Here is a 23267-nt window from a genome sequence, read left to right as displayed (position 1 = left end):
TATATATACAATTATCCCTTAGTATTGATAGAGGGTTGGTTCCAGGGTGCCTCATGAAAACAAAATTCTCTGATACTTAAGTCATTCATATATGTGTGTGTGTGTGTATGTGTGTGTGTGGTATTTGCATATAGCCTGCACAAATATTCTTATATACTTTAAACCATTCCTAGATTACTTATGATACCTAATCCAAAGTAAATGCTATGTAAATAGTTATTATACTAGATTATTTAGGGAATAAAGACAAGTAAAAACAGTCTGTGTATGTTTAGTACAGATGCATTTTTCAAATATTTTTAATACACAGTTGGATCCATGGACGCAGAACCCGTACATGTGGAGGACTGGTTGTATACAACTATATACATATGCATTCATTTTATGTGTTAGAAAGGAACTGTGCTTTATATATCTTTTTACATTTTTATTTTAAAGAAATTTATTTTTATTATAATTACAGTGAGATAGTCCTACAAAAGTGAAAGAGAGAGAGAGAGAGAGAGAGAGAGAGAGAGAGAGAGAGAACAGAATCTCTTACTAGGAAGTGGTAATCAATTAAGACACACCTAGCTGGGGTTTTACAGAGATCTGTGACCCCTTAATGAATCATTCAATCGATTTAGAGGGATTGCCCAGAAATTTTAAAAACAGGAACATAGAAAGGTTTTAGAATTTATTGCACATATTATTTGATAAAATGTCATGTGGTCATGTATGTAATTACACGTGTTAACTGATTGTGATGTAAATAATTTCTTAATATGAGCCATTGTCAAAATAGTTTGAAATTTACTTTGTCAAAACTGAGCTAATATTGTCCAGGGTCTTAATAAATTAAGACCCAAATTTATATTTTTTACATTTGGATTTACTAAACTCAAAAATAGTATGTTAAGGAAAGAATTGCATCTAACTGCCCCTGTTCACCCGAAGAGTGCATCCCCTGCTACCTAATAGTTGGAATGTTTGGGACACCATTACCAGCATATTTTGTACTCTGTGCAGGCTGGGAGGAATATTTTTTGTAAGCGGTATGTTTTTTATCCTGTATGCATTAGCTTTGGACACATGAATATTTTTCATCTGAAACCAAAGATGGGCAACAAAAGGACTCATCGCAACCCCAAATCACTCCTCCACTAACAATCCCACCATGCGTCAAGTTGCTGAGATTCCAATTCTAGGGTTTGTGTTTGAGTCTCCCATTCTCCCTCTCTTCACATCTCATCTGACCATGAGTTCTGTAAGCTCCATGTCCCCAGTAACTGTGACTCTCACTGCTTCCTTCCGTAGCCCTGTTTCCTCCTGGCCCTGGACAACTGTGATAACCTCGTAACTGGACTCTCTACTGCTCTCATCTCTCTGATAACCATTTTCTATATGGAGATGAGGGTGAGTGTTTTAAACTAAAATCAGACAATTTAACTCACCATTTAATGCCCTCTGCTGGTTTCAAGTCATGTCAAGGGTCATGTTTACATTCCTTGCGTGGCATCCAAAACTGTATGAAAGTTTCACTTTTGTCTTTTCCTCCAAGTGAATCTCTTGCTACTCTCCTCTCTGGTCAGTTCTCTTCAGGCATAATGAGGTCCTTCTTTGCCTTGAGTATGTGAAGCTCATGTGTGCACTAGAACATGTGTACATATTCTATCTCTCTGGGACTATTTTTCAGCCACATCAGCTGAAAAATTACCTAGCTAATCTATTTCTTGACCATCATATTTCTGCATCACTCATACATATTTACTTTCCTAAGGAAATTAGGCATGGAAAAACATTTAATTTTTTCAAACATAACTTCTCAGGAGAGGGTAGTAGAGGATTACCAATATCAATGACACACATGAATAAATGTATTATTTTGTACAAAGATTATATGATAAAACAGTGAAATCAATGCTTGGCACAGAGCTCAGTGATAAAGCATGTGCTTTGTATGCATAAGGCCCTGGGTTTGATTGCTAACATTATAATTGATCAATGAGAATAAATAAAAATTTTAAACTCTTAGCTATCACCACAATGCCAATTTTGATGTGACATACATGTTGCTTACTTAAAATTTCTTTTTAAAAAATGTGATAGAGAATTTTGATTGTCAACTTGAGTGAAGCTAAAAGCTGTTAAAAGACAATATGTTGGGCACTCCTGTGAAGGATTTTCTTGGTCGGGTTAATTGACATGGGAAGACCTACTGTAAATGTGGGTGATGATGTCCAGTGCTGGCCTAGATAAAAGGGCATATGGAAGAAGAGAGCTTTGTATTTTGACTGCTTGCCTTCACTCTCACTGGCAACTTTGTCTACTGTGCTGCTGCTTCTCCTGCAGTCCTTTGCTGGTATCAAAACCCAATTTATTTGAGCTTCCAATGTGGAATAAGGACTAGGTAGTCTCCAGGAATTCTCTAGGCTTTCAGTGACAAATTGGGACTGCTGAGGCACTCAGCCTCTTATACTGAGCAACTGCCAGATTCTCAGTCTGTCCAGTGTGAGTTAGGCATTATTGGACTAACTGGACTGTATTGTGTACCTCTGCTTTTCACAGGTGTTGTGAAGATTAAATCAGTTGGTAGGAAGGTATTTAGATTCACATCTGATATACAAGATCAGCTGTTACTGCAGAGAATGAATAGAAGATGTAAAAATGAACCCAAGTTTTTAGGATTTATAGAATATTCACTGACAGAAAAGATTTGCCTCCTTTCAGTCACTCAACAACATCTACAAATAAGAAAGAGAAGAGGAAAAGAAGGGACGTTTCTCTTTGGAAACACAGAGAGGGCTATGGGGAAAAAAAGACAGTTCAGAGAAGAGGAATGGGGACTCAAAAATAGGACAGCTATTTCAAACCTCTGCTTTCCAAGGCTCAGGGATCACTGTGGAAGAGGAGGTGGAAAGACTGTAAGAGCCAGAGGGGGTAAATGACCACAAGGAAACAATCTTCCAGACAGCTGGTCAGTTACCCATATGAACTCACAGGAATGGTGACAGTATGCACAAGTTCTATGCAAGCTCAAACCAGACAAATCCCTGCATAGACTTGTGGAAGTGGGTAAGAAATTCCAACCAAACCTAAGGAGTTTTTGGTAGTTGATGGCTGCTGGGAGGGTAAAAGACAGTTTTTTATAAGGATGGGACTCTTGGTGGGTCCAGTGGATGGATCCACATTAAAGGGCTTTTGGGGATACAAATCAGACTTTATAGGCCATATATATATGAGAGTAATTGGTCAGTGGGAGGACGTGGAGCAGATCCAAATGCCAGTGGGAGGAGGGGAGCAAATTCAAATGCCATCAACTGTATTGTATGAAAATCATATAAGTTCAATAAAAAAATACAAAAAGATTTTTTAAAAAAGAATTAAAAGATTCTGAAATTTTTTTTCAAGTATTTGTGGAGTCCGGTTAAAAAGCTCGGGCTTAATGAGGCTCAAGGTCAAATTTGAGACAATGTGTGTGTGTGTACCTGAAAGAATAATGGTGAGCTCTACGCATAAAATTTCCATAAATCCAGAGTGGCAGGTGTATTTAATGGAGAGGGAAGGTTAGGAAGGGAGTTGGAGAAGAGAGAGGGTAGAAGAGAAGGAAGAAGGGAGGAGACAGGGACAGAGAAATGTTTCCTTAGTTTAAATAAATGCAAGCTTCAAAAAAGTGGAAGGAATTATGGAGAGACTGTTTTACAGTCCTCGGTATAATAACTGATTCAAGCAAGAATCATCAGTTTAGGTGAAACCACTGCATAAAATGTGTATGTGTGGAAATTAGGATAATCTTATGGATCAAAGTATTAACCCACAAATTACTTCCCACCCCCAAAGGAGAGGTCTGTCTAGTTGTCAAATCTGAACCAGGTTTTCAAACTCAGTATTGGCAGCTATGAGACAAGCTGACACGATGTGAAGAAACAAATGTGCAACTCCTACCACCTGAAGAAGAACTGCACACATTTCTCACATCCAAAACATTCATCCTACAGGTAACATGAGGACACAGAATCTTTCAGAACTCAGGCAATTGTACTAAGTATATTGCCTGGAATATTAAAAGCAACCACAATAATATCAAATACAGTGTGTGATGCTGAGTTGACTATTCTAGACTGAGAGACTGAAAGGACTAAAACATTGAATGCAGTGTGTGGAATTTAATTTGATTCCGAACTTAAAAATATTGAGAACAATGAGAATACTTATAAGTATTTGGTGCTATTCAGGTGTGAACCTTATGTTTAATTAAGAGAATGCCCCTACTCTTCAGTAATGTCCAGTGAAAAACAGCCATAGACAATCATGTCTGTAAATTCCCTTTCAAAGGTTCAAGAAAACCAGTTTGTGTATATATGCTCACATGTGTCTGTGTATATGTATGACAAAACATGTTTTCAAAGGGCTGAAAATTGATAGACTTAAATGATAAACATGTGGTTGTTCTTGTTCTGTCCCTTTAAAATTGTGTATGTGTTTGAAAGGCACTGTTAACTTAAAAAAAAAAAAAATCAGTGAGAAAAGCAGCAGTTTCTCTCTTACCTGTTGCATTCTGTGCCCCTGCCAGCCGTGCTCTTATTAAGCCATGTCTCTCTTTGAGGTGAAGAATCCGTACTTTTGGAAACTGAGACATGTATTTATCCAAATTAGCTTTTAGGTATTCTGTATGAGAGTAAGAACAAAAAAAATACTTTAATTAACCAGGTTTCTATCAGAAGTGCCTTTGCAATGTCAAATTCCAAAACTATGAATTTGTTCCAGTTACTAAAAGTTATCTCTTGCCCTATAATTTTACTTTCTAGTGTCATTTTATTGAAAAGACTTTGTCCGAATTGTAATTCTCAGTTGTTTGATTTCTCAAAGCCTTGAGAAGACTCTAAGAAAATTCGTAAAGAAGCTGGAACAGCTGTAGTTGGTTAAGTGCTGTCATCCACCTCTACCCTTATTTCTTCTAGGTCTTCTCCACTCCCCCACTTTTTCCTGATGAACCATTTATGAAGTATTAAGTGTCCTCAATGGGCTAAGTAACAGCCAGAATACTGCCTATAGCATAGGACAAACCACTACAAAGGTCTCCATTTGGAGAAGGACTTGTTTGATTAGGATGAGTTTCTTTGTGTGTAATTTCCAGGCATGTAATTCTTACCACGTGAAGGAGGGCAGTCCGGATTGGTCAATGTACAATTGGGGTTCTATGCATGTTTCCAGTTATATAATCACTGCCATGCAAATGAGGGGCATACAAATAAGGGCAGTCCTGGGATTGATAAAGTTCAGTCCTCCTCTGTGAGTCTGGTCGTGGGACTTTCTGGTATCATCTTAGCACATCCTTTCCTCTCTTTAGTTAGTTATTATAGTTTTACTATGCCACGTTATAGTTATACCTGAATAATCAGCCTGACTATTAACTTTAGTTATAAGAGTGGGCCCAAACTCTGAGGGCACCCATTACCCCAGATGTCTCCTGGAACTGTGTGTGCCCTTGAGCTAGGCCTCACCCATAATTTTATTAAAAGTTTCTCCTGCATCAATTTTGGGGTGCTACAAACTTGGACCCATCCTTATCTTATCAGATAATCTTGCCCTTTCATCCGATGACCTAAAACATTTCATACACACAAATGTGAGTGTGTGTATATGGGCGGTCTCACAGGCCTAGTGAATGACACAAACATCTCATACACACAAATTTTCATTGCTTTCAGTGAAGATGCGCTGCCTTTCAGTGCCTTGATATGTTTATTCTCAAGCATATATACATTTTTTCACTATCTTGGGACAGAGTAGCAAGTTGAGGTTCCTAGGAACCAATGGCAGATGTCCATGTCCCAAGGGCACATAGTTCAGTGACTTTGTAGATTCTTTGTTGCAAGGTTAAAAGTCATTAGTTCAGATTCTGTCCATATTAAAAAGTCATTCCTACAAGCTGCTGAGGGATTCAGCTGAAGGAACATTTTACGTGTTTAAACATATATTTTTGAGACTTAGAAGAGTCACAGTTATTTTGAGCTACTAACTGATTCCAGGATTTTATTTTATTTGGATCTCACTATGTAGCCCAGACTGAATTTGAACTCTTGATTCTCCTGCCTCAGTCCTCCTGTGCTGGGATTACAGGTATGTGTCACCACATCTGGCTTTCCAGGAATATTTTTACAGCTCACTTCACTACTGTGTGAGTTCTGGGTCCCACAAAAATTGAATCTGTCCTTATGAAAGGACTTTTCTTGCTTGGTACCTGGATCCTATTTCTATGCTTGCTTTCAATACTACTTTTAAGGTTTTGAGTTTTCCTCTGGCATCTTACTGCTTCTTGAGCCCAGTATGATTATGGTAGGAATGCCAAGGTCAAAGGAAGCACTCACACCACCATAGTTACAGATTAAAACTGATATTCTACTAACACTGCATCCTTAATAATTTTTTAAAATTTAAAAAGTGGGTTGCATTTTGGGATGCCTTTGTGTCGTTCACTAGGCCTGTGAGACCTCCCATATACACAAATAATTGCACAATGCAGAGTGAGATTCTTCAATGTAACAAATAAGGACAAGTTTTAGAAACTGATGAGATTCTACTTTGAAACAGCACTGGAACTACTTCTTTCTGATCCCACTGAAATTTTGTCTTCTCCATACTTAATTGAACATGGGATCTACCTTAGTCTTAAGAAGGAAGCCAGAGGACTTGATTTGCTTTCCATAAAGCTTATCTTTAGTTATTGACAGAGGAGCAATAATTTCATTTATTGTGTGGACTTGACTCATCAAATTCTATGAAAAATGGCTTGTTCAACTTACAGAGAGCATCCTCTGGATTCAAAATGACTGTCTCCAGGGAGCTGCAGCTTTAAAAACCATTCCTATGAGGCAAGGAGTCACAGTTGGAATGCCTCAACAGCTGGCAAAGCTGACCCCTGGATGACTAATACTAGTCTATAGATGCTTAGATGTATGCCTTTAAGGCTCCACAGAAACAATGATTTTGCACTCCCATGCCACACAAACTACTATTACTTCCTATCAAGCTTGGACTTTTCTTACCTTTAGTGCTGAAGTCATCCACTAACAGAATCTCCTTGATGAGGTGCAGAGGAGAACGGTTGAGGACGCTGTGAACAGACCTCAGGAGAGCAGACCATACCTCATCCACAAAGCACATGATGACGCTGGTGGTTGGGAGGTTATCATGGACTAGCTGCTCTGCACACCTAGGTCAGGATATAAGTAGAGTGTAAAAGATGCCACCAAGATGCACAGAGTAGCTTGAAAAATCATCACTGTTCGTGCACACACATGCATACACACAAATATCGATCATCAATTATATGTATACCTATGTTCCTTTTACCACATGCCTTTGTTTGTGGTGGTGGGACATGAAAAATAAAGGAGCAGCAGAAGGCTAACCAGTAACAGCATTGGTTGCAAAGGACTAACAATGGGGACCTGAGCACTTCCTTTGAGGCATCCCACTGAGGAGAAAGGGTAAGGACTTAGTAGGTGGTAAGACTCTAGTTTAATCTTCCCACCAATATATTAACTACCTGTACTGACCTCTTTAATCTCTCTCTGCCTTAGTTTTCATATCTGCAAAATGAGGTAATGGTTCACTCAGTTTTACAGCCCAGTAAACCACCTAGCTCTTTTCCTGACATAGGAGTTCACTAAATGGTGGCTATTGTTACATTATATGCCAGAAGAGAGTATTCTGAGTTATTTAATGTCACTAAATAGTTTCTCACTGCCCATATAACAAGACATTTGGTCTTGTTAACCTCAAAAGGCACATACTTTCTTTCACTACGCATATGAATGTACCTGTGCCAAATATTTAAACTCCAGCCTTCTCTATTCTGAGGTTCCTTGCTGTGGAGTTGCCACACTTGAAGTCATTTTTCTGGCATGGAAACGAGAGTGTGGTGGGAACAGGTGCTCAGGTGGGCTGCACATGGCCCTGGGCTTCCTCATGCTCCTCATCGCTTGGGCTTTCTGTGTCCTGCCTGAGATACGTGATGCAGGGCAGCTCCCAGTGGAAGCTCCCAAAGAGTGCTTGCCATTCTGATAACACACCTCCTTTGGTAATGTAATAACCAGTGATGAATGTAAATAAATATTATAAGCACTGTCTTATTTCAATGTGAAGCTTTAACCTCTCCCTTTTAAATAGATGAGTGGCTGAAGTCACTGACAGACTAACTGTTTTGTTGTTAGTAAGTTGCAGATCTCGAACTGAAACTCTGGTCCAAATGGCTTCTAGAAGAAACCATTTAGGAAGTTTTGGATCCACAAAAATAAAACTAGCTAGCAAGCTGTGGCATTTGTGAGAGTGCTTCTGTGGACTGTTGGCTCACTGAATAAGAGACACATAAGAGAAAATGCTAAAGTAAAACAAACTGAATTTGCTCGGTGCTTTATTTATAGTTGTCCAAGTGCTATTGTCAAGATAATTCAGTTCAATAGCACAGCAATTGCTTGAGATGCCATTATCACGCACTTCTCCAAATGGTGCAAAATGATATAGTTTCTGTCCCATTGGTCTGTGCTGGCTTTTCTGCACTAATAGTGTGGGTTTTGGAATCAAATAAACATGTGGTCACATATCAGTTACCTCTACTGGTTTGGAGGAATGTACAACTTCTTTTAACTTTAATTTGCCAACTATAAGGCAGGGACTGAAAACCTGCCTTGCCTATCATATATCTGATACAGTACATGTTCTTAAAGAATAAGAAGCAAAACCAGTTATGGTCTGTAATTTCAATGTTCTCCCAAAATGGTTGGTTAGTATAAGGACCAATAAAGCCTTAGAAAAACACAGATATTCAATTTTCAACCCCAGGAAAGTGATTTGGAAAGTTTGCATAGAAATTGAGAATCTTTTTTTTAAAAAGAAAACAAAATAAAATATAATAAGAGACCAAAGAATGACTCAAGTCATGGACAGTTCAGTTTGGAGGTAGAAGCTCTAAAATGAGGCACTCCATTCTCCTAGTAATTCTAGTAATATGTGACTGATCTTAAGAAAATAGTAGAGGTCTAATATGAACGTGTCCTAAATTTTCAGGTAATGGAAAGTCTGAAGAACACATTTCAATCAGATGTCTAGTGTTAACACATAATAACAGGCTGCCTAAACTAATTTTTTCTATACAAAGGACACATGCATCAGAACTTCTGTAAAGTATGAGCCATTCCTAACTCCTTTTAAGGACTATATGAATTTCCTGTGTCTGCTGTAACAGCTACCAATTCTGCTCATCAGTTCCTTCACTAATTTATCGCTTCTCTCTTAAATTTTCTCTGAGCAGAAAGAAGAAACCAGTCACACCTTTAAGACTGCATGGCATTGTCCTTACTAAGTATCCAAGACCATCATCTGAAAGTTCTACTTATTTCCATGTGATATCAGACACAAGTTTAGCCAAACTTGCTGTCACTCTGCATCACACATTACCTTCCTTCCCATTCCCAGTCACCTCTCCTTAATCTTTGCTAATGCCACTGGAAGCACTTGCAATGTTTGTGTTTTTGTCAATATTCTTCGATGACACCATAAACACAGAGGTGTTAGATCCTTCTCTGCATTTGCCTCACTTTTCACTCTCACCAGCATATTTAGCATCCACATTGTTTTTAACAACCTGTTCAAACCATTCTAGATGTTTTCTACCATATTTACCAAAATTCCCCCAGCCTCTACCTACTGTCTAATAACTACACGTTTTGCCCCATAATATTCACTTTTTTGTTAGGTGAGGTAATTGTCATGGGTTATGGGGATTAGAAAGTAAATATATCTTTGGGGGATCATTTCCATCAGCCTGCCACAATGACTTAACAAGTTAAAGCAGGAAATAGAATTCTCCTGAGGGGCAACATGTCTATAGTTCTTCAAATGTGGGACTATCCTCTTACCTGTCACCCAAAGGTGGGTTTACTTATAACTTACAGAAATGTTATAGTTGTTTTTCCTTTTTCTTTCTTCCTTCTTTAAAAAATAGTATTTGGAGTCTCTTTAAAGTTTATGAATTTTTACAAAAATCTAATAATTAATTATAATACTTCACTATAAATTATATTGACACTCAAAGTTAGAAAAATTAGATAAAGGACAGACACAAACTGAAGGCATGCCAAAGGTTAATAAACAGTTGTATTTGACTGCATAATTACCAACAATTGAAGAATAATTTTGGAAATAGACAAACTTTAAACTTGAATTTCTTTTATAAGGTAAGAAAACATCTCCAAGATTTCAGTTTTTGGCAGCTGCAGTGGTAAGCATCGAAGTGATGCAGCCATGGTTTGCTATGCAGGGAATGTGTGGGGCTAGAGTGCAATGAACAGTCAATGCCAAGTGCAGGAACAAACAGTATTTTGTGAATATTTTGGGACAAATCTTAGAAAGCAGAAGAGTAGCTAGGTGGGATCTAGGGCACATTTGTGACCCTGTTCCCCTCCCTCTCCCGAAGGACCAAGTCATATTTATGGGTGTGAGAGAAGGTACAAATAGAATTGAAATCCCTCTCTCTCTCTCTCTCTCTCTCTCTCTCTCTCTCTCTCTCTGTTCAAATTATCAGTGGGGCAGGCTCCCCTTACACTGATGAGCCTCACAGGGGTAGTTGACATATTGACAGGTCTGTTCTTAAATTGTTCTCCCTTTTCTCTTTTTTTGGTCTCCTGAGACCTTATATCCTCCTGGTTTTCACCTATCCCTCACCTCTCCTTCAGTCTCTTTCTTACCTCCCCCCCTACCTCTCAGTCACTAAATGGAGCCTTCTCAGAACTGGGTCTTGAGCTTTGTCCCATCAATGTGACCACCGCAGGGATGGTTTCATCTGTTTACTGGGGCATTGCTTTCAGTAATGCCTCCACAGAGCTTACTCTGGTCAAAGTCCAGCTGTCTTATTGTTCTGAACATCTGCCTGCATTTCTTTCACAGCATTCATTTATAGCTTTTATGTTCTTATCTTCTAAATCTAGAAATTTCTGAGTGTGTGTCAAATCTGCTTTCTTCCTGTATTACCGCAAGCCTCTAGCACAGTTGCACATAATAAATATTTGAAAACATATATTTTGGGATGGATGAATGAGAGGGTGGTGGTGGAGTGGAGCCCACAGAGAAAGTGGAGATGTTTTCCTTTGAGATAGAAGAATAAGTAGCAGTGTATACAGGTAAGTCCATATGCAGGGATGAAGAAGTGAAATTTTGTTGGGTAATTTTTAAGCAGAACACAGGATCTGTAGATTCTAAATACTTAATTTGCACAATAAATGGTCATTTAGAATAAAAATATAATTTCTTAATTTCAAAAGTTACAACCCTGGAAATATCTTGTATCTGAGTTCGACTTTGGTTGTAAGTCCTTCTATGGTATAGCAGAAACAAGGCTTCTGATGGGAAAACAGGGAGACAAGATGTGCTTTACTTGGGTTGGTGTAAGACAGCTTGAAGTGGTCTGGAAGCCAAAGAAGAAATTTCACCTAGATATAATTTTGGAAGGCATTCTCATGCCTAAAATGGGGATAGACGAGATCATACAACAACACGATATTGGTTTGGGTGACTGAATAGTAAATCATTATTCACTTGGAAGAGCCTGATCTCCTTTATTAGTAACAGGTTAAACGTGTTTTCAGGTGCCTAGAAGGAAATGGCAGTCTTGTGTTTTATTCACAGGCAGAATGGGTCAGAACAGAATGGCTTTCAGTATTATTAACTCCTGCACTAGTCACACCTAGTGACAGCCATTCAGTTCCATCTAGGCTCCGTAAGTTGTAAAACCACGTTGTTATCCTATACTGATCCAAGAAAAGCAAATTATTTTTGTTCCTGCTTTCTTGCTGGAAGTCTTGATTTCTACTACACTGCAGGAGAAAAACCTGCAACCAAAGTCCAACTTAAATTCTATATCTAGGGTTATAAACTTTTTTAAGATTATATATATATATATATATATTTAAAAAAGAAGATGCTGGAGGGATAGCTCAGTGATTAAGAGCACTAGCTGCTTTTGCAGAGGACCTAGGTTGGGTTCCCAGCACCCACACGGCAGGTAACAACCATCTGTAACTCAGTTCCAGGGGATCCAATGGCCTCTTCTGGCCTCCACAGGCTTTGCCCGACAGGGTACACTTACATACATGCAGGCACAACATTCATACACATAAAATAAAATAAATTAATTAAAAATGATTTCTGTTTTTTACCCTAAATGACCATTTATTACACAAATTAGGTATTTAGGTGCTACAGATCCTGTGTTCTTAAAATTACCCAAACTCTTTTTCTAGGGTGAGTGTAAGTTTGGCTCTCTGTAGCAATCCGAGTATTGCAAACAACTGGTGATTTAAATGTGAATTTGGTCATCCTGTAGGAGCTGCTGCACAGCTGTGAAAGGACAGACTGTGGGTGTGGAGGGTAAAGAACTAAGCTGAAGACCTTTATGGTGCTTACTGGTTGCATGGCCATAGGGACTTGGGAAGCACTTGACTTTCTAGAATCTCTGATTCTTCACCTCAGGATAAAGACTGTGATGTCTGTATCACAAAATAGCTACCAGGCTTGATGTGACAATGTGCTTAGAAATACTTGGTAGACATCACAATGGAAAGCTTGTGTGAGAATGTATAATCATTGACCATGCAAACCCACACACTGACTTGAATGCTGCCCTTTCTCAGGCAGTCCTTTAATCGGAATCTACCAAGTGCTTGTTTTTTAAGCAGAGACTCAGAAAGGGACTCTTCACCTTCTCAGCTTCTGTGTGCTGAGTCCAGCCACTAGCCTGATGTGAATGTAGCCTATCAAATAAAGAAGCTTTCAAATCAGATTGAGGGAATGATAACATTCTCTTAAGTCTATGAATTTTTCATTTTATTCCAACACAAGCAAAGCAGAGCATGTGGGTCAGATCTCAGTCTTCACAGGTTTGAACAGAAGGTCGAGAGAATATTTCTCAACTTCTATTTGCAATTCAACTACAGCCTGGATGGGAGCCTTCAGGGGCCTTCACTCCCTAAGCTCTGGTATCTCCAAGAGCCATCAGGAGAAGCTAGTGTCTAGCTGAGGAGCTCTGCCTGGAATTATATTCTTCTCTAAGCCCTTAGAATGATTGGGGCTTCTTTGCCTCCCACTGATAAGAGTGTAGTGATGTGAGAATTTTATTTTGTGCTTTGTTCTTTTTAGGGTAAGCTATCCTTGACATTTAGTCAGAATCACCTGGCTGAGAACATTCAGTGATACCCCTCCTTCCTTACTAAAGGCCTTAGCCAAGCGATGCTATGGTTGCTGAGGCAAGTCTGTATCAGCAGAGGGAAGGGACTCAGGCTCAGAAACAACCCACCTGCGCTGACACTGCCTTAACAATAGTCTATTTTGAACAGGCAGCTGTCAGGGTGAAATTGGGATACAGGGAAGAGAGCTGAAGGTGCGGTACTAAGACTGAAATAGCCCTGGGGGAGGGCTGGCACCCCCAACTACCGTGTGTGACCTTGGGCAAGTCACTGTTCCTCACTCCTCTGAATACTTTCAGAATTGCTTCAGAATCTTCACCTATTATGATTATCCTGCGATTGTCTTTTTAATGTTCACCTCATTGCCTTCCCACCTTTGACCTATCAGGAAGAGAGAAGTCTTCATTTCTCTCAAACTCATGAGTATAAGCAATCAAAAGGAGGAGGATCTGGAGCTGGGGAAAGAACACTAGAATTTGAAGTTGGAAAATCTTTTGGATCTCAAATCTGTTAGTAGCTTCCTTTTGTAGTCTCACTTTTCTCACTTGTAAAGCAAACAGCATACGGGGGAATCTTTCTCATAGTGCTGCTTTGAGGGTAAAGAACATAGAATGTGCATGCGTATGTAATACCTGCCTACATACATATACCACATCACTTTCTGGAATATAAGTAAGGATGTTTTGTGAGTCTCAGTGAGGGACTCCTTCCCCTTCATGTAGTGGGCCTTGAAAGCTGAGGAGGCTGGGAGTGATTCTGTCATTGTGAGGCAAAGGATCTGGGGTCTAGGAGGACAAGGCTGGTGAACTGTAGTTATTACAGAGTGAGGAGGAATCAGGAGATGAAGGTTATGGCATCTAACTGCCGCTTCTGAGCTGTGGGCCCTTGCATTTTCCTGAGTATGTGTGTGTTTTTCTTCATTTGTTTATAAGGAGATAACACTTTATCAGTCTGTCCTGTCTCTTATAGAGATCAAATGAATAACAGACGGGAAAGATAAAAGGCACCAGCTGTCTGGCCTGGTGCGCTGGCTCATGACCCGAAAAGTATCACATGCAATGACATGAATGGCCTCAGTCTGAATTCCCTATGATAATCGGAGCCCTCACCTCATCCAGGAGTCTCAGCTTTCCTGTGGGTCAGGCTAGCACGATGGTGACCATATCTACCTTAAGGAATTGTTCTCAGGATCAAATAGGGCCTCGAGTAGCAAAGACTTTCACAAATGCTCTAAATACTAGTATTTAGTATTTAGCCTCTAACAAGCCTCTAAATACTAGTATTTTTCCTGAGTTGTCTGACCCCTGAGGGAAAAATAAAAGAGTTTTTCCTCTCCTGAGAAGTTCGGTGTTGAATGGGTCAGCCAGAGAACATAACGGGAACTTATTTTCTGGGACAGGAGGATCCAGGGAGGCTGATGGTGGAACCAAGTCCTGGGTCGGATATATGAGAAAGCTATGTAAACAGGTTCAAAGTCCTACTCTTACTAATTAACCTCTTCCAGGAGTATTTCTAGGTCCTGGGCCCCATTTAGGATGAAAAGTCACCAATCTGTTTGAAAATTTCTCAGTTTTATGTTAATTAAGCTCTGTTTAATGGTTATCTTTGCTTGGAATTAGTGACAGAAATGTGTTTCATATTACCTTCCTCTGACTATCTTTCTCTTTCTACTTATGGTCAAAAGTGACAGAGAGAGGCATCTGAAGGTATAGGAATGATCTCTTGGCTGCATTTAATATTTTCTATGTCGATGGTCTAGCTTCCACCTTTTAAACACATTTTTTTCATTTTATTTCCTTTTATATACAACTTTTCAGTGAAATGGAGCCCCAAATCCTCTATGCTCATAAATCCTTTTGTTTGCATACACAGACACAGACACAGACACAGACACAGACACAGACACAGACACAGGCACAGAGGGACACAGAGTCATAGAGACAGAGAGAGACAGACAGACGCATGCGCGCGCACACACACACACACACACACACACACACACACACACACACACAGACACTACAGGAAAAAGCACTTAGCGGGTCTTTCTCCCATAAGTGTGAAATCAGGAAAGAACTCTTTTAGGGGCTATTCTCTTTGCCACCGATTGGCTCTTCACTGGTTGGGAAATCTCACAGTTGCTCCAGTTAATTCAAAGCATTCTCCAATCACTGTTAGCCACCAAATCACCCCTACTTCACCAATTAAAATACCTCATGTGAAAATAAAAATTTAGCATTTTATTTAACTTTAATTTTTCTCTTTTCTCACCCTGATTAACTTCTAGAAACTGTTTGGGAAGATATGTGGTGAGTTATACTGCCTGTCTCCCTGTTCGCCCTCCTCCTTCTCTTCTTCCTTAACTAACTCCTTAGTTGTGGTTTTTGAATTTCCTATAGTCAACATTAAGGTTCCAGACAGTTTTCCTTTCCTCTCAGTAATTTTGGTGAGTTTGTAAGAAGTGCCCAGTACTGTCTTCTGCTTTTCATGCATGCCAAAAGAAAACCCTTCGTAGCTGGACTGGGCGGAACCACAGTATTGGTTGACAGTCCTGGCTCTGGACTAGGATCAAAGACCCACTTTAATGGCTTCATTTAAGGGCTAGCCAGAGTTCTGTAGGAACAGCAAGCATTAAGTGAATCAGGTGAGTGACAGTACGATGCAGCAGAGGTACAGAAGTATGCCATAGTTCTTACTGTATTTTGACTACTGAGTGCTAGCAGCAAAAATTCTTTTGAGTCGATTTTCTCCAAGCCCAGATTCAGGAAGTGCACTCTTAAATTCATTTCTGGAGTTCCATCTTAACCATAGCTCCAGGCAAAATGACTGACTTTTTCAAGTAGAACTGCTCTGTTTTTGGTAGATAGCCTATTGTTCAGCAAAGTGTGTGTGTGTGTGTGTGTGTGTGTGTGTGTGCGTGCGTGTATTGATTATTGCTGATACAAACTTCAATAACTAAGAACAAGAATGTAAGGCATTAGGTTTTCATTTTCAAAAGATTAAATATGGAAGTTTAAATGACTGTCAAAATTTTTAATTTAAACATACTTTATAAGTAAATATTCTAGATGAAGATGAAATTGTATTTTGCTACATAGTTAAGAAAATTCTTGTAAATAAAAGAAATTTTCCTCCCTTGAAAGTCAAGACATAAATGGGACTGGAGAAATGGGTCGATGGTTAAAAGCATTAACTGCTCTTGCAGAAGACCCAGATTTGGTCCCCGGAACCCATATGACAGCTAACATCCATCCTTAACTCCAGTTCCATGATATCCTACACCGTCTTTCAACCTTTGCAGGCATTTCATGACATAGGTGCACTTACGTACATGCAGACAAAATATACACATAAAAATAAACATAAACATAAAAAGAAAGCCAAAACATTAAAATGAAAAACAAAGGAACAAAATTATATGCTAATGAATAAACATGAACTAGTGTTTAAACAGGGCATGTATACCTTAAGCCAGATGCTAAATATATTCCATATACTCAAAAAGAAAAATTAGGAAACAATATTAATTTATAAAGTTATTGAAAGTTTAATTTGTATTGCTGCCTCTCATTTAGTCTTTTAAAATAGCATCAGTTTTCAAAGCTCATTTCAGATATTCTTTTTAAATCATATTGTGAAAACCTTCATCTTTGGAATGCACAGCTCTGTGCTGCATTGGTAAGAGAGCGTGAAATTAAGTCAAAACAGTTTCCTTTACAAGCTTATACTTTCACCAAGAAGGCAAAACAGATGCTTAAGGCTCTAGTTAGTGAGGAGGAAGTGTATCAGTGACAAGGAGGGCTGCAGGCTGCATGCAGTGCAGTCAATGTCATTGGGATTTAGAGTTTACAGCCAGGTCATGGTCCAGGTGGAGGTAGGCTACACTGAGATTTTGAGCAACACTGGATTAGTATGTGAGGGAGAAAATGGTGAGAGTCATGTAAGGGGTCATGTAAGCATACATAGAGGAAGGCTGTAGGAGGTGATCGGCGAATAAAAACATCAGGGGAAAATGAGTATAATGTATAAAAATGATCCTGAGGACTGGGGAGGCAGCTCAGTGGACAAAGCACTTGTCAGGCAACCATGAGGGTGAGAGTTTGGCTCTCCAGATCCCCATAATAGCCGGATAAGAGTGGAAGCTCCCTAAAACCTCAGTTTCAGGAAGCGAAGATAGGGGGTTCCCAGGGAAAGTTGGCTAGCTAGAGAAGCTGGAATTGGCAAGCTTTGGACTCAGACGGAGAACCTGCACCAATAAACTAAGTGCAGATCAACTAAGACATCCATATCTGTCGTCAGCTTCAGGCACACGCGCGTGCGCGTGCACACACACACACACACACACACACACACACACACACAATTTTAGAAAGTGGTTATGAGACTGGCTTCCCCTATGTTGAGGGCCCACCTTAGGGGACTGTTAGACAGACGTGTCCTCTGAGGAGCTGGAACTGAACCCCAAGAGACCTAGTGGGGGAGAGACTAGGGACAGACGCTGGAGATTCTGGGAAATGCTGAGTACACTGGGAAAAAGGGGAGGAGAGTTGCCGTTTTGGAACGGGCCACATGGACTGTGGGCGCACTGATGGCGTCATCTCAAATATGGGAGAGAAAGAACCCATGAGAGTTTATGCCTTTGTAAGTTACCCTCTCCTGGATAGCGTAAACTTTGTTGGCAAACCTAAATAAATATTCTTATTCCCTAAAATGTAACTTAAGAGGGACCTTGTGGTGGTTTGTCAATCCACCTTAGAACCCCATGACCCTGCGATCCCAGAGACCAAGCAGGTCTCTCAGAGGAAAATTTGGCAGGACAGGGTCACAGCATGTGTACTGGGCCAGCTGCCCACTGCGAGGGGAAGAAGCATGGGCAGCTCTGAGAATGGCAGCCTGAGCAATGCTGGTGGCAGAGGACAGTTCTTGTGCTTTTGCAAAGGCCTTGAGACAGTGCAATCTCTTAGAAACGTTTCTTTGGAAAAGAGACTCTAATTTTAAAGCTAAAGTAAGAGAAATTGTCCTGGGAACCCTTCCTGTCTCTTCGACTTAATGCCTGCCTTATGCTTGCATATCAAATTGCCCATAAGAATTTAATAACCAGAAAGTAGCTCTCCTTTTATAGTCTTTTATTTATTTGTTAATTTAAATTTTATTTTATGTGTATGAGTGTATTGCCTACATGTATATAAATGAACCCATGCCGTACAATGCCCACGGAGGTCAGAAGAGGGTGTCCAATCCCTGGAACAGAGTTATGGACAGTTGTTAGCCACCATGTGGGTGCTGGGAATTGAACTCGGGTCCTCTGTAAGAGCAGCCAGTGCTCTTAACTGCTAAGCCATCTCTCCAGCCCCCAAACTAGTTATCTTTACTGAAAGGAATTAAAACAAATGAACAAATCTATGATTCTATCCCCTTTTCAATTTCTATTCAACTAAAGTTATGATATGTCATTTACTGTGTTAATGTACAATGGCAGATTTTTTGGAATATAAACATCAGTACGGGACATATTCTGTGAAAATTCTTGAAACTCAAAGAATACAGTGGTGTGCTAACAGCCAACTTTTTAGAAAAGATTTTTAAAAGTTTTATTTTATGTGTAAGTGTTTTGCCTGCATGTATGTGTGTGTGCCAGATTTATGCCTGGTGCCTACAGAAGCCAGAAGAGGGCATTGGATCCCTTAGAACTGGAATTACTGACAGTTTTGATCTGCCATGTGGGTTCTGGGAACTGAATCTGAGTCTTCTGCAAGAGCAGCCGGGGTCTTAAGCATTGAGTCAGCTCTCTGGCCCATACTACAGAGTTTTTAAATAGCATTTTTCTTCCTATGTTGGCATTAAAAGCCTATAAAATCTATCACGTTAAAATATTATTAAATGCTCTGGTAAGACATCTAAAATACTTTCTGAGCATGCTGTGGATAAATAAAATTTGAAATTAAAAACAAAAAACAAAACAAAACAAAAAGTTTGTTAGAAATCTTGCCTACCCAAAGAACCAAGTATTTTTTTCTTTTATATTTTCTTCCAAACTTATCCATGTGAATACATGATTTGCCTGTTTATGTATAGTCAGAGTGTTTGGGTGAAAGAAAAGAAAAGAATTTATCCTCTTTCAGAAAAGAGTTAAAATCTATAGTACAAACAGCTGGAAATCCTTTGGGAGCCCTACGGGCAGGCTCCCTGATGGGCAGCTGTCTCCATAGGGTTGGGGGAGCAGAGAATTGGCTGGGCAGTTTTCCCAGGGCACACCTATATTTAGCCAAGGTGGTTTATGTGGTAGGAGGGAGGGGTCCTGGCCACGTGTTCTCTGACTCATCCTCTCCAGCATGGAGTCAGTTTCAGCTACAGTTGGATAGACTCCTTCAGAAGACAGAGCCCAACTGTTACTTTTCTGGGCTGCAAGGCTGCACATCCCCAAACCAAATTCTAAGCTAACAAGCTCTGGGAACCATGGAGGTTTCAATAAATCACTGGAGTGATAACATTATTTGCTTATTTTGGGCCTTACATACTGGTCCTTTTCCGTGGTTTGGAGCTGGAACCTGTGCTTTTGTGCCTTGTCTAATTTTTCCCCAGGTCAGTAGCAATCTGATGGGCACAATGGGAAGACTAAATGCCTTAACAAATAGTTTATTTCACACACATATATTCTGTGTGCAAAGCTGGGGTGTGCAATCCTGTAATGTGCAGGATTTCAGATTAAAGCTGGTCCAATATAATTTTTAGGATCCTTTCCGGAAGATAATCAGCAAGAGACAGGAGACAGCAGTGGCATTTTAAACATGAATTTTAGTCATTTCTCTTCAATGACCCGATCAATGACTGCAGGCAACTTAAGGTCCTAGGACCTCAGTTTCCTCCTCTGTGAATATCACTGGGCTCTTTCTCAAGGTTGAATCCCCAATGTAAGGAATATAAATGGCCCAGTGCTTGGTTGAAGCAGGACAGTGGTACAAGGCCAACAGCCATATGCCAATGGCCGAGAGACTGAAACGTCTTCACTGTAGCCATCTCAATGAAGAGGTTTCTCTTGCCAACATGAATAAGGGTTCATCTGTACAAGTCTTCTCTCTAATAACACTGTCTGAAACTTTGGTCTGACCTCCTGGATTCCAAAGAAGAATTTTCTGCAGAAGCCACAGAAGGCCACTGTTTACATACCACATTTGCTTAAAGTTTCAGTTTTGGCATTTCCTAATTCCAGCTTCAGGCAATCATGGTTTGGCTCAGGGAACTGAACATCAAGTTGGGATTGGTTCTGTAGTATTAATTAGTGGGCAATGAACATTTGGCTACAAACCTGCACTTACAAGTATACCAAAGAGGGTCAGAAACTAAACTGTATTTGAATCACATTGGTGATTTGATCCACATTCTGATGATGTAGTTAAGGAATTTAATTGTTTGAAGAAGTGGATTATAAAAGTCCATTGGGCAGCTTTGGGTACTGTACTACTGTGGGAAAGTGACATGCTTCTAATATGAAAGATCAGAAAGATGCTAACACACATGTGCCCTCATCTATTAATTTAAACCACAATGCCTGCCCCCTCCTTTCTCAAGCTCATGAAGTTCATCTGCACGTTTGAAGATTCCTGTAAATGCTTAAACTGTAAATGTGATCATTGCCAGCAGCTCCTGAACCTCCTGCAGATGCTTGCTCATTATCAAGCGACTTCTCCCATCATTACTATTCCTGTGTTAATAGTGTATAGGAAATGTCTGCCATCCCTACCGATAGTACCTTTAAACTTGGGGATTAAGTCACCTCTTCTGTTCTAGTCATCGTTACTCATGACGACGCAGAATTTAAGTTATAGTGCCAGAGAGGGTTAGAAGACCCCTTCTCCATGAACACAGCTTCATTTCCCAGATACACCCCTGATAAGCTTGTGAACACTGAAAATTTCCAACACAAGAATTTTCTCTGTGGTCAGTTATAAAGTTACATGTTCAGTATATGAAGTTACACTTTACGGTTTCCCATATATATATATATATAATTATGAATTTAATTCCTCTACTTATTTAAACAAGTTTTCAATGAAGAGAAGGAAACGGAGCTGAGAGGGAAGAAGGGCTGAGAAGCAAGCACAGGAAGAGAGCACGGAGCACTTCTGATACCAGAGCTTTGCTCTTTGTGGATGGTAGGCTATTTAGATAGCACCTATTAATTCATGTAGATTTAATTCTCTGTATGACTAAAATTCACAGAAAATTAAATTGCAATAAATCCTCTCTACACAGGAGCCCAAACACTGGGTTTAAGGAAGAAGACGAGAAATAGATCTTACCCAGCAGGCCGTGTGTCTTCAATGGCTCTGTCCACTGGAATCAAATCACTAAGGTAGACATTGAAGTTTCCTTCTTTCCATCTTTGTTCTGCCTCCTTTTTCTTTCCAGGGGGAACAGCTACAGGATGCCCAAACTGACCTGGAGCTTTGGGGTCCCTTGGAGAAAGTGTCACATCTATTCTCAACACACGGTGCCTTCCAGGGTTTTCAGATGAAGGGGTATTTGTGTGACTTTTCTGGTGTGCCTCAGCCTGGATTTTGGAAGTCAAGTTGCTTCTTGCTGGCTCCAGTCCTCCATATAAGGTTTTGTTCTGAGATAGCACAGCTCTCTGTAAAGCTGGTGGCAGGGAAGACATCTCTCTTTGGTTCTGGGGGACATGTTTACCTTTGCTTCTACCCAGTACTTTAGGAAATATAGCTTTGATTTTAGACTTAAACACCTTTTTGGTCTCTGTCTTCAGGTCCCCCTCCTTTGTTATAATGACAGCATGACTTTCAGAGGAATTGAGTTTCTTCCCTGGTGCCACTTTGGCCCCATCCTCCTTTGGCAAACCTCCCAACTGTTTCTTGTTCATAGATTGCTTCTTTAAGTGATTTGAATCAGTAATGAACTTGAAAAAAGGAAGGGCTTTATGGATTTTGTGTTTATATGCATTTAGTTCTTTGCTCTGAGCCTGAGTTTTATTTATGGCTACGGTTTCCCCAAATTTCAGAATTGGTGGGTTGGCAGGGAATGTCCTAGAAGAATTTGCTGTTGCCTCTGATTGCTGCTTTGATTTGTCAGTCCTGAGATTGATGGTCACATTTAGGTCCTTTTTAGATGCTGCTTTTGTTGTGCCACTGTTGAGGCTGTGATTCTTCTGGGTCTCTTGATTTGCTGTGAAGGATCCTGTGAGCACTGATATCTGGGGCAATAGGATCCCTCTTGCTGCTGTAAGTGAGGTCTTCTGAAACTCTGAAGCTGTTGTTTGCTTTGGTGTCACAGGGTGGGAGGAGACTTCAGGCTTGTTGTCTCTCTCCTCCCTCTTCTGCATGGTAATAGTCACTGGGAGGGTCTGCAGATGTGCAGGATGCCACAAAGGCACAACTTTGCCCCTTTGCAAGGCAATCTGCATTTTTCTTTTCCTCCGGGCTTGGTCCACATCCTTTTCAACCTTGAGTTCTCCTTCTTCAGTCTTTCTAAAGTTCTCCTTACCCCATGCCCCCTTCTGGGGAGGCCTCATCTCTCTGATGTTACTGTAAAGGATCTTCATTTGGTCTGGCTGGACTCTGAATCCTATCTTCTCCCTTCTCATGATGTCTTCCTTTAGTATCCTAGTGTTGATCTCACTGAATGAGAGGCGGAGAGCTGCCATGTCAAAGAGCAACCAGATGACAGAAGCCACAAATATAAATGCCAAGACTCGCCCACTTCCTCGGAAAAACTTTCGAATCTTGTTCATGGTACAAAAGCTTGTCTTGTAGCCTGCCCTCCCTCTGAGCCTGCTTACCTGGAGTGGAGAGACAGCAGAGGTAGCAGCAGCAGCAGCAGCAGCAAGCCCTACCCCCCCCCACCCCCCTGAACCCAGCAGGAAACAGCCGTCCAAGGGGAAAACTCAGCTCCTGCCGCCTGTCAGTCTCTGCCTGCGTGGCATTTTGCAGCAGAGCATCTGTGCCTGTTCACTGTCCCTGGCCAAACCCTTGTAAACACTGGCACCAGGTGACTCCTGAAGCAGTCAACTTCAGACACAAGACAGTTCACCAC

The 23267-nt window shown here is 40.3% G+C and overlaps 1 protein-coding gene across 1 annotated transcript in view; it reads right to left on the bottom strand.

Moving 5' to 3' along the window:
• Galnt5 (polypeptide N-acetylgalactosaminyltransferase 5) overlaps window positions 1–22971 on the bottom strand; it is a 47612-nt gene extending 24641 nt beyond the window's left edge. Inside the window, exons 1-3 of the mRNA XM_008841749.2 lie at window positions 21524–22971; window positions 7029–7195; window positions 4528–4647 (exon numbers count right to left, since the gene is read on the bottom strand). Of these exons, the coding sequence (XP_008839971.1) occupies window positions 4528–4647; window positions 7029–7195; window positions 21524–22965 (1729 nt within the window). The 5' untranslated portion in view covers window positions 22966–22971. The remainder of the gene's footprint in view (window positions 1–4527; window positions 4648–7028; window positions 7196–21523) is intronic.
• Between the last annotated feature and the right edge of the window lie 296 nt (window positions 22972–23267).

The sequence above is a fragment of the Nannospalax galili genome, unplaced genomic scaffold (genome assembly GCF_000622305.1).
Source record: "Nannospalax galili isolate Female #2095 unplaced genomic scaffold, S.galili_v1.0 scaffold1181, whole genome shotgun sequence".
Classification (NCBI taxonomy): Eukaryota; Metazoa; Chordata; class Mammalia; order Rodentia; family Spalacidae; genus Nannospalax; species Nannospalax galili.
Note: the sequence above shows the minus strand (reverse complement) of the source record. Positions and strands in the feature narration are given on the sequence as shown.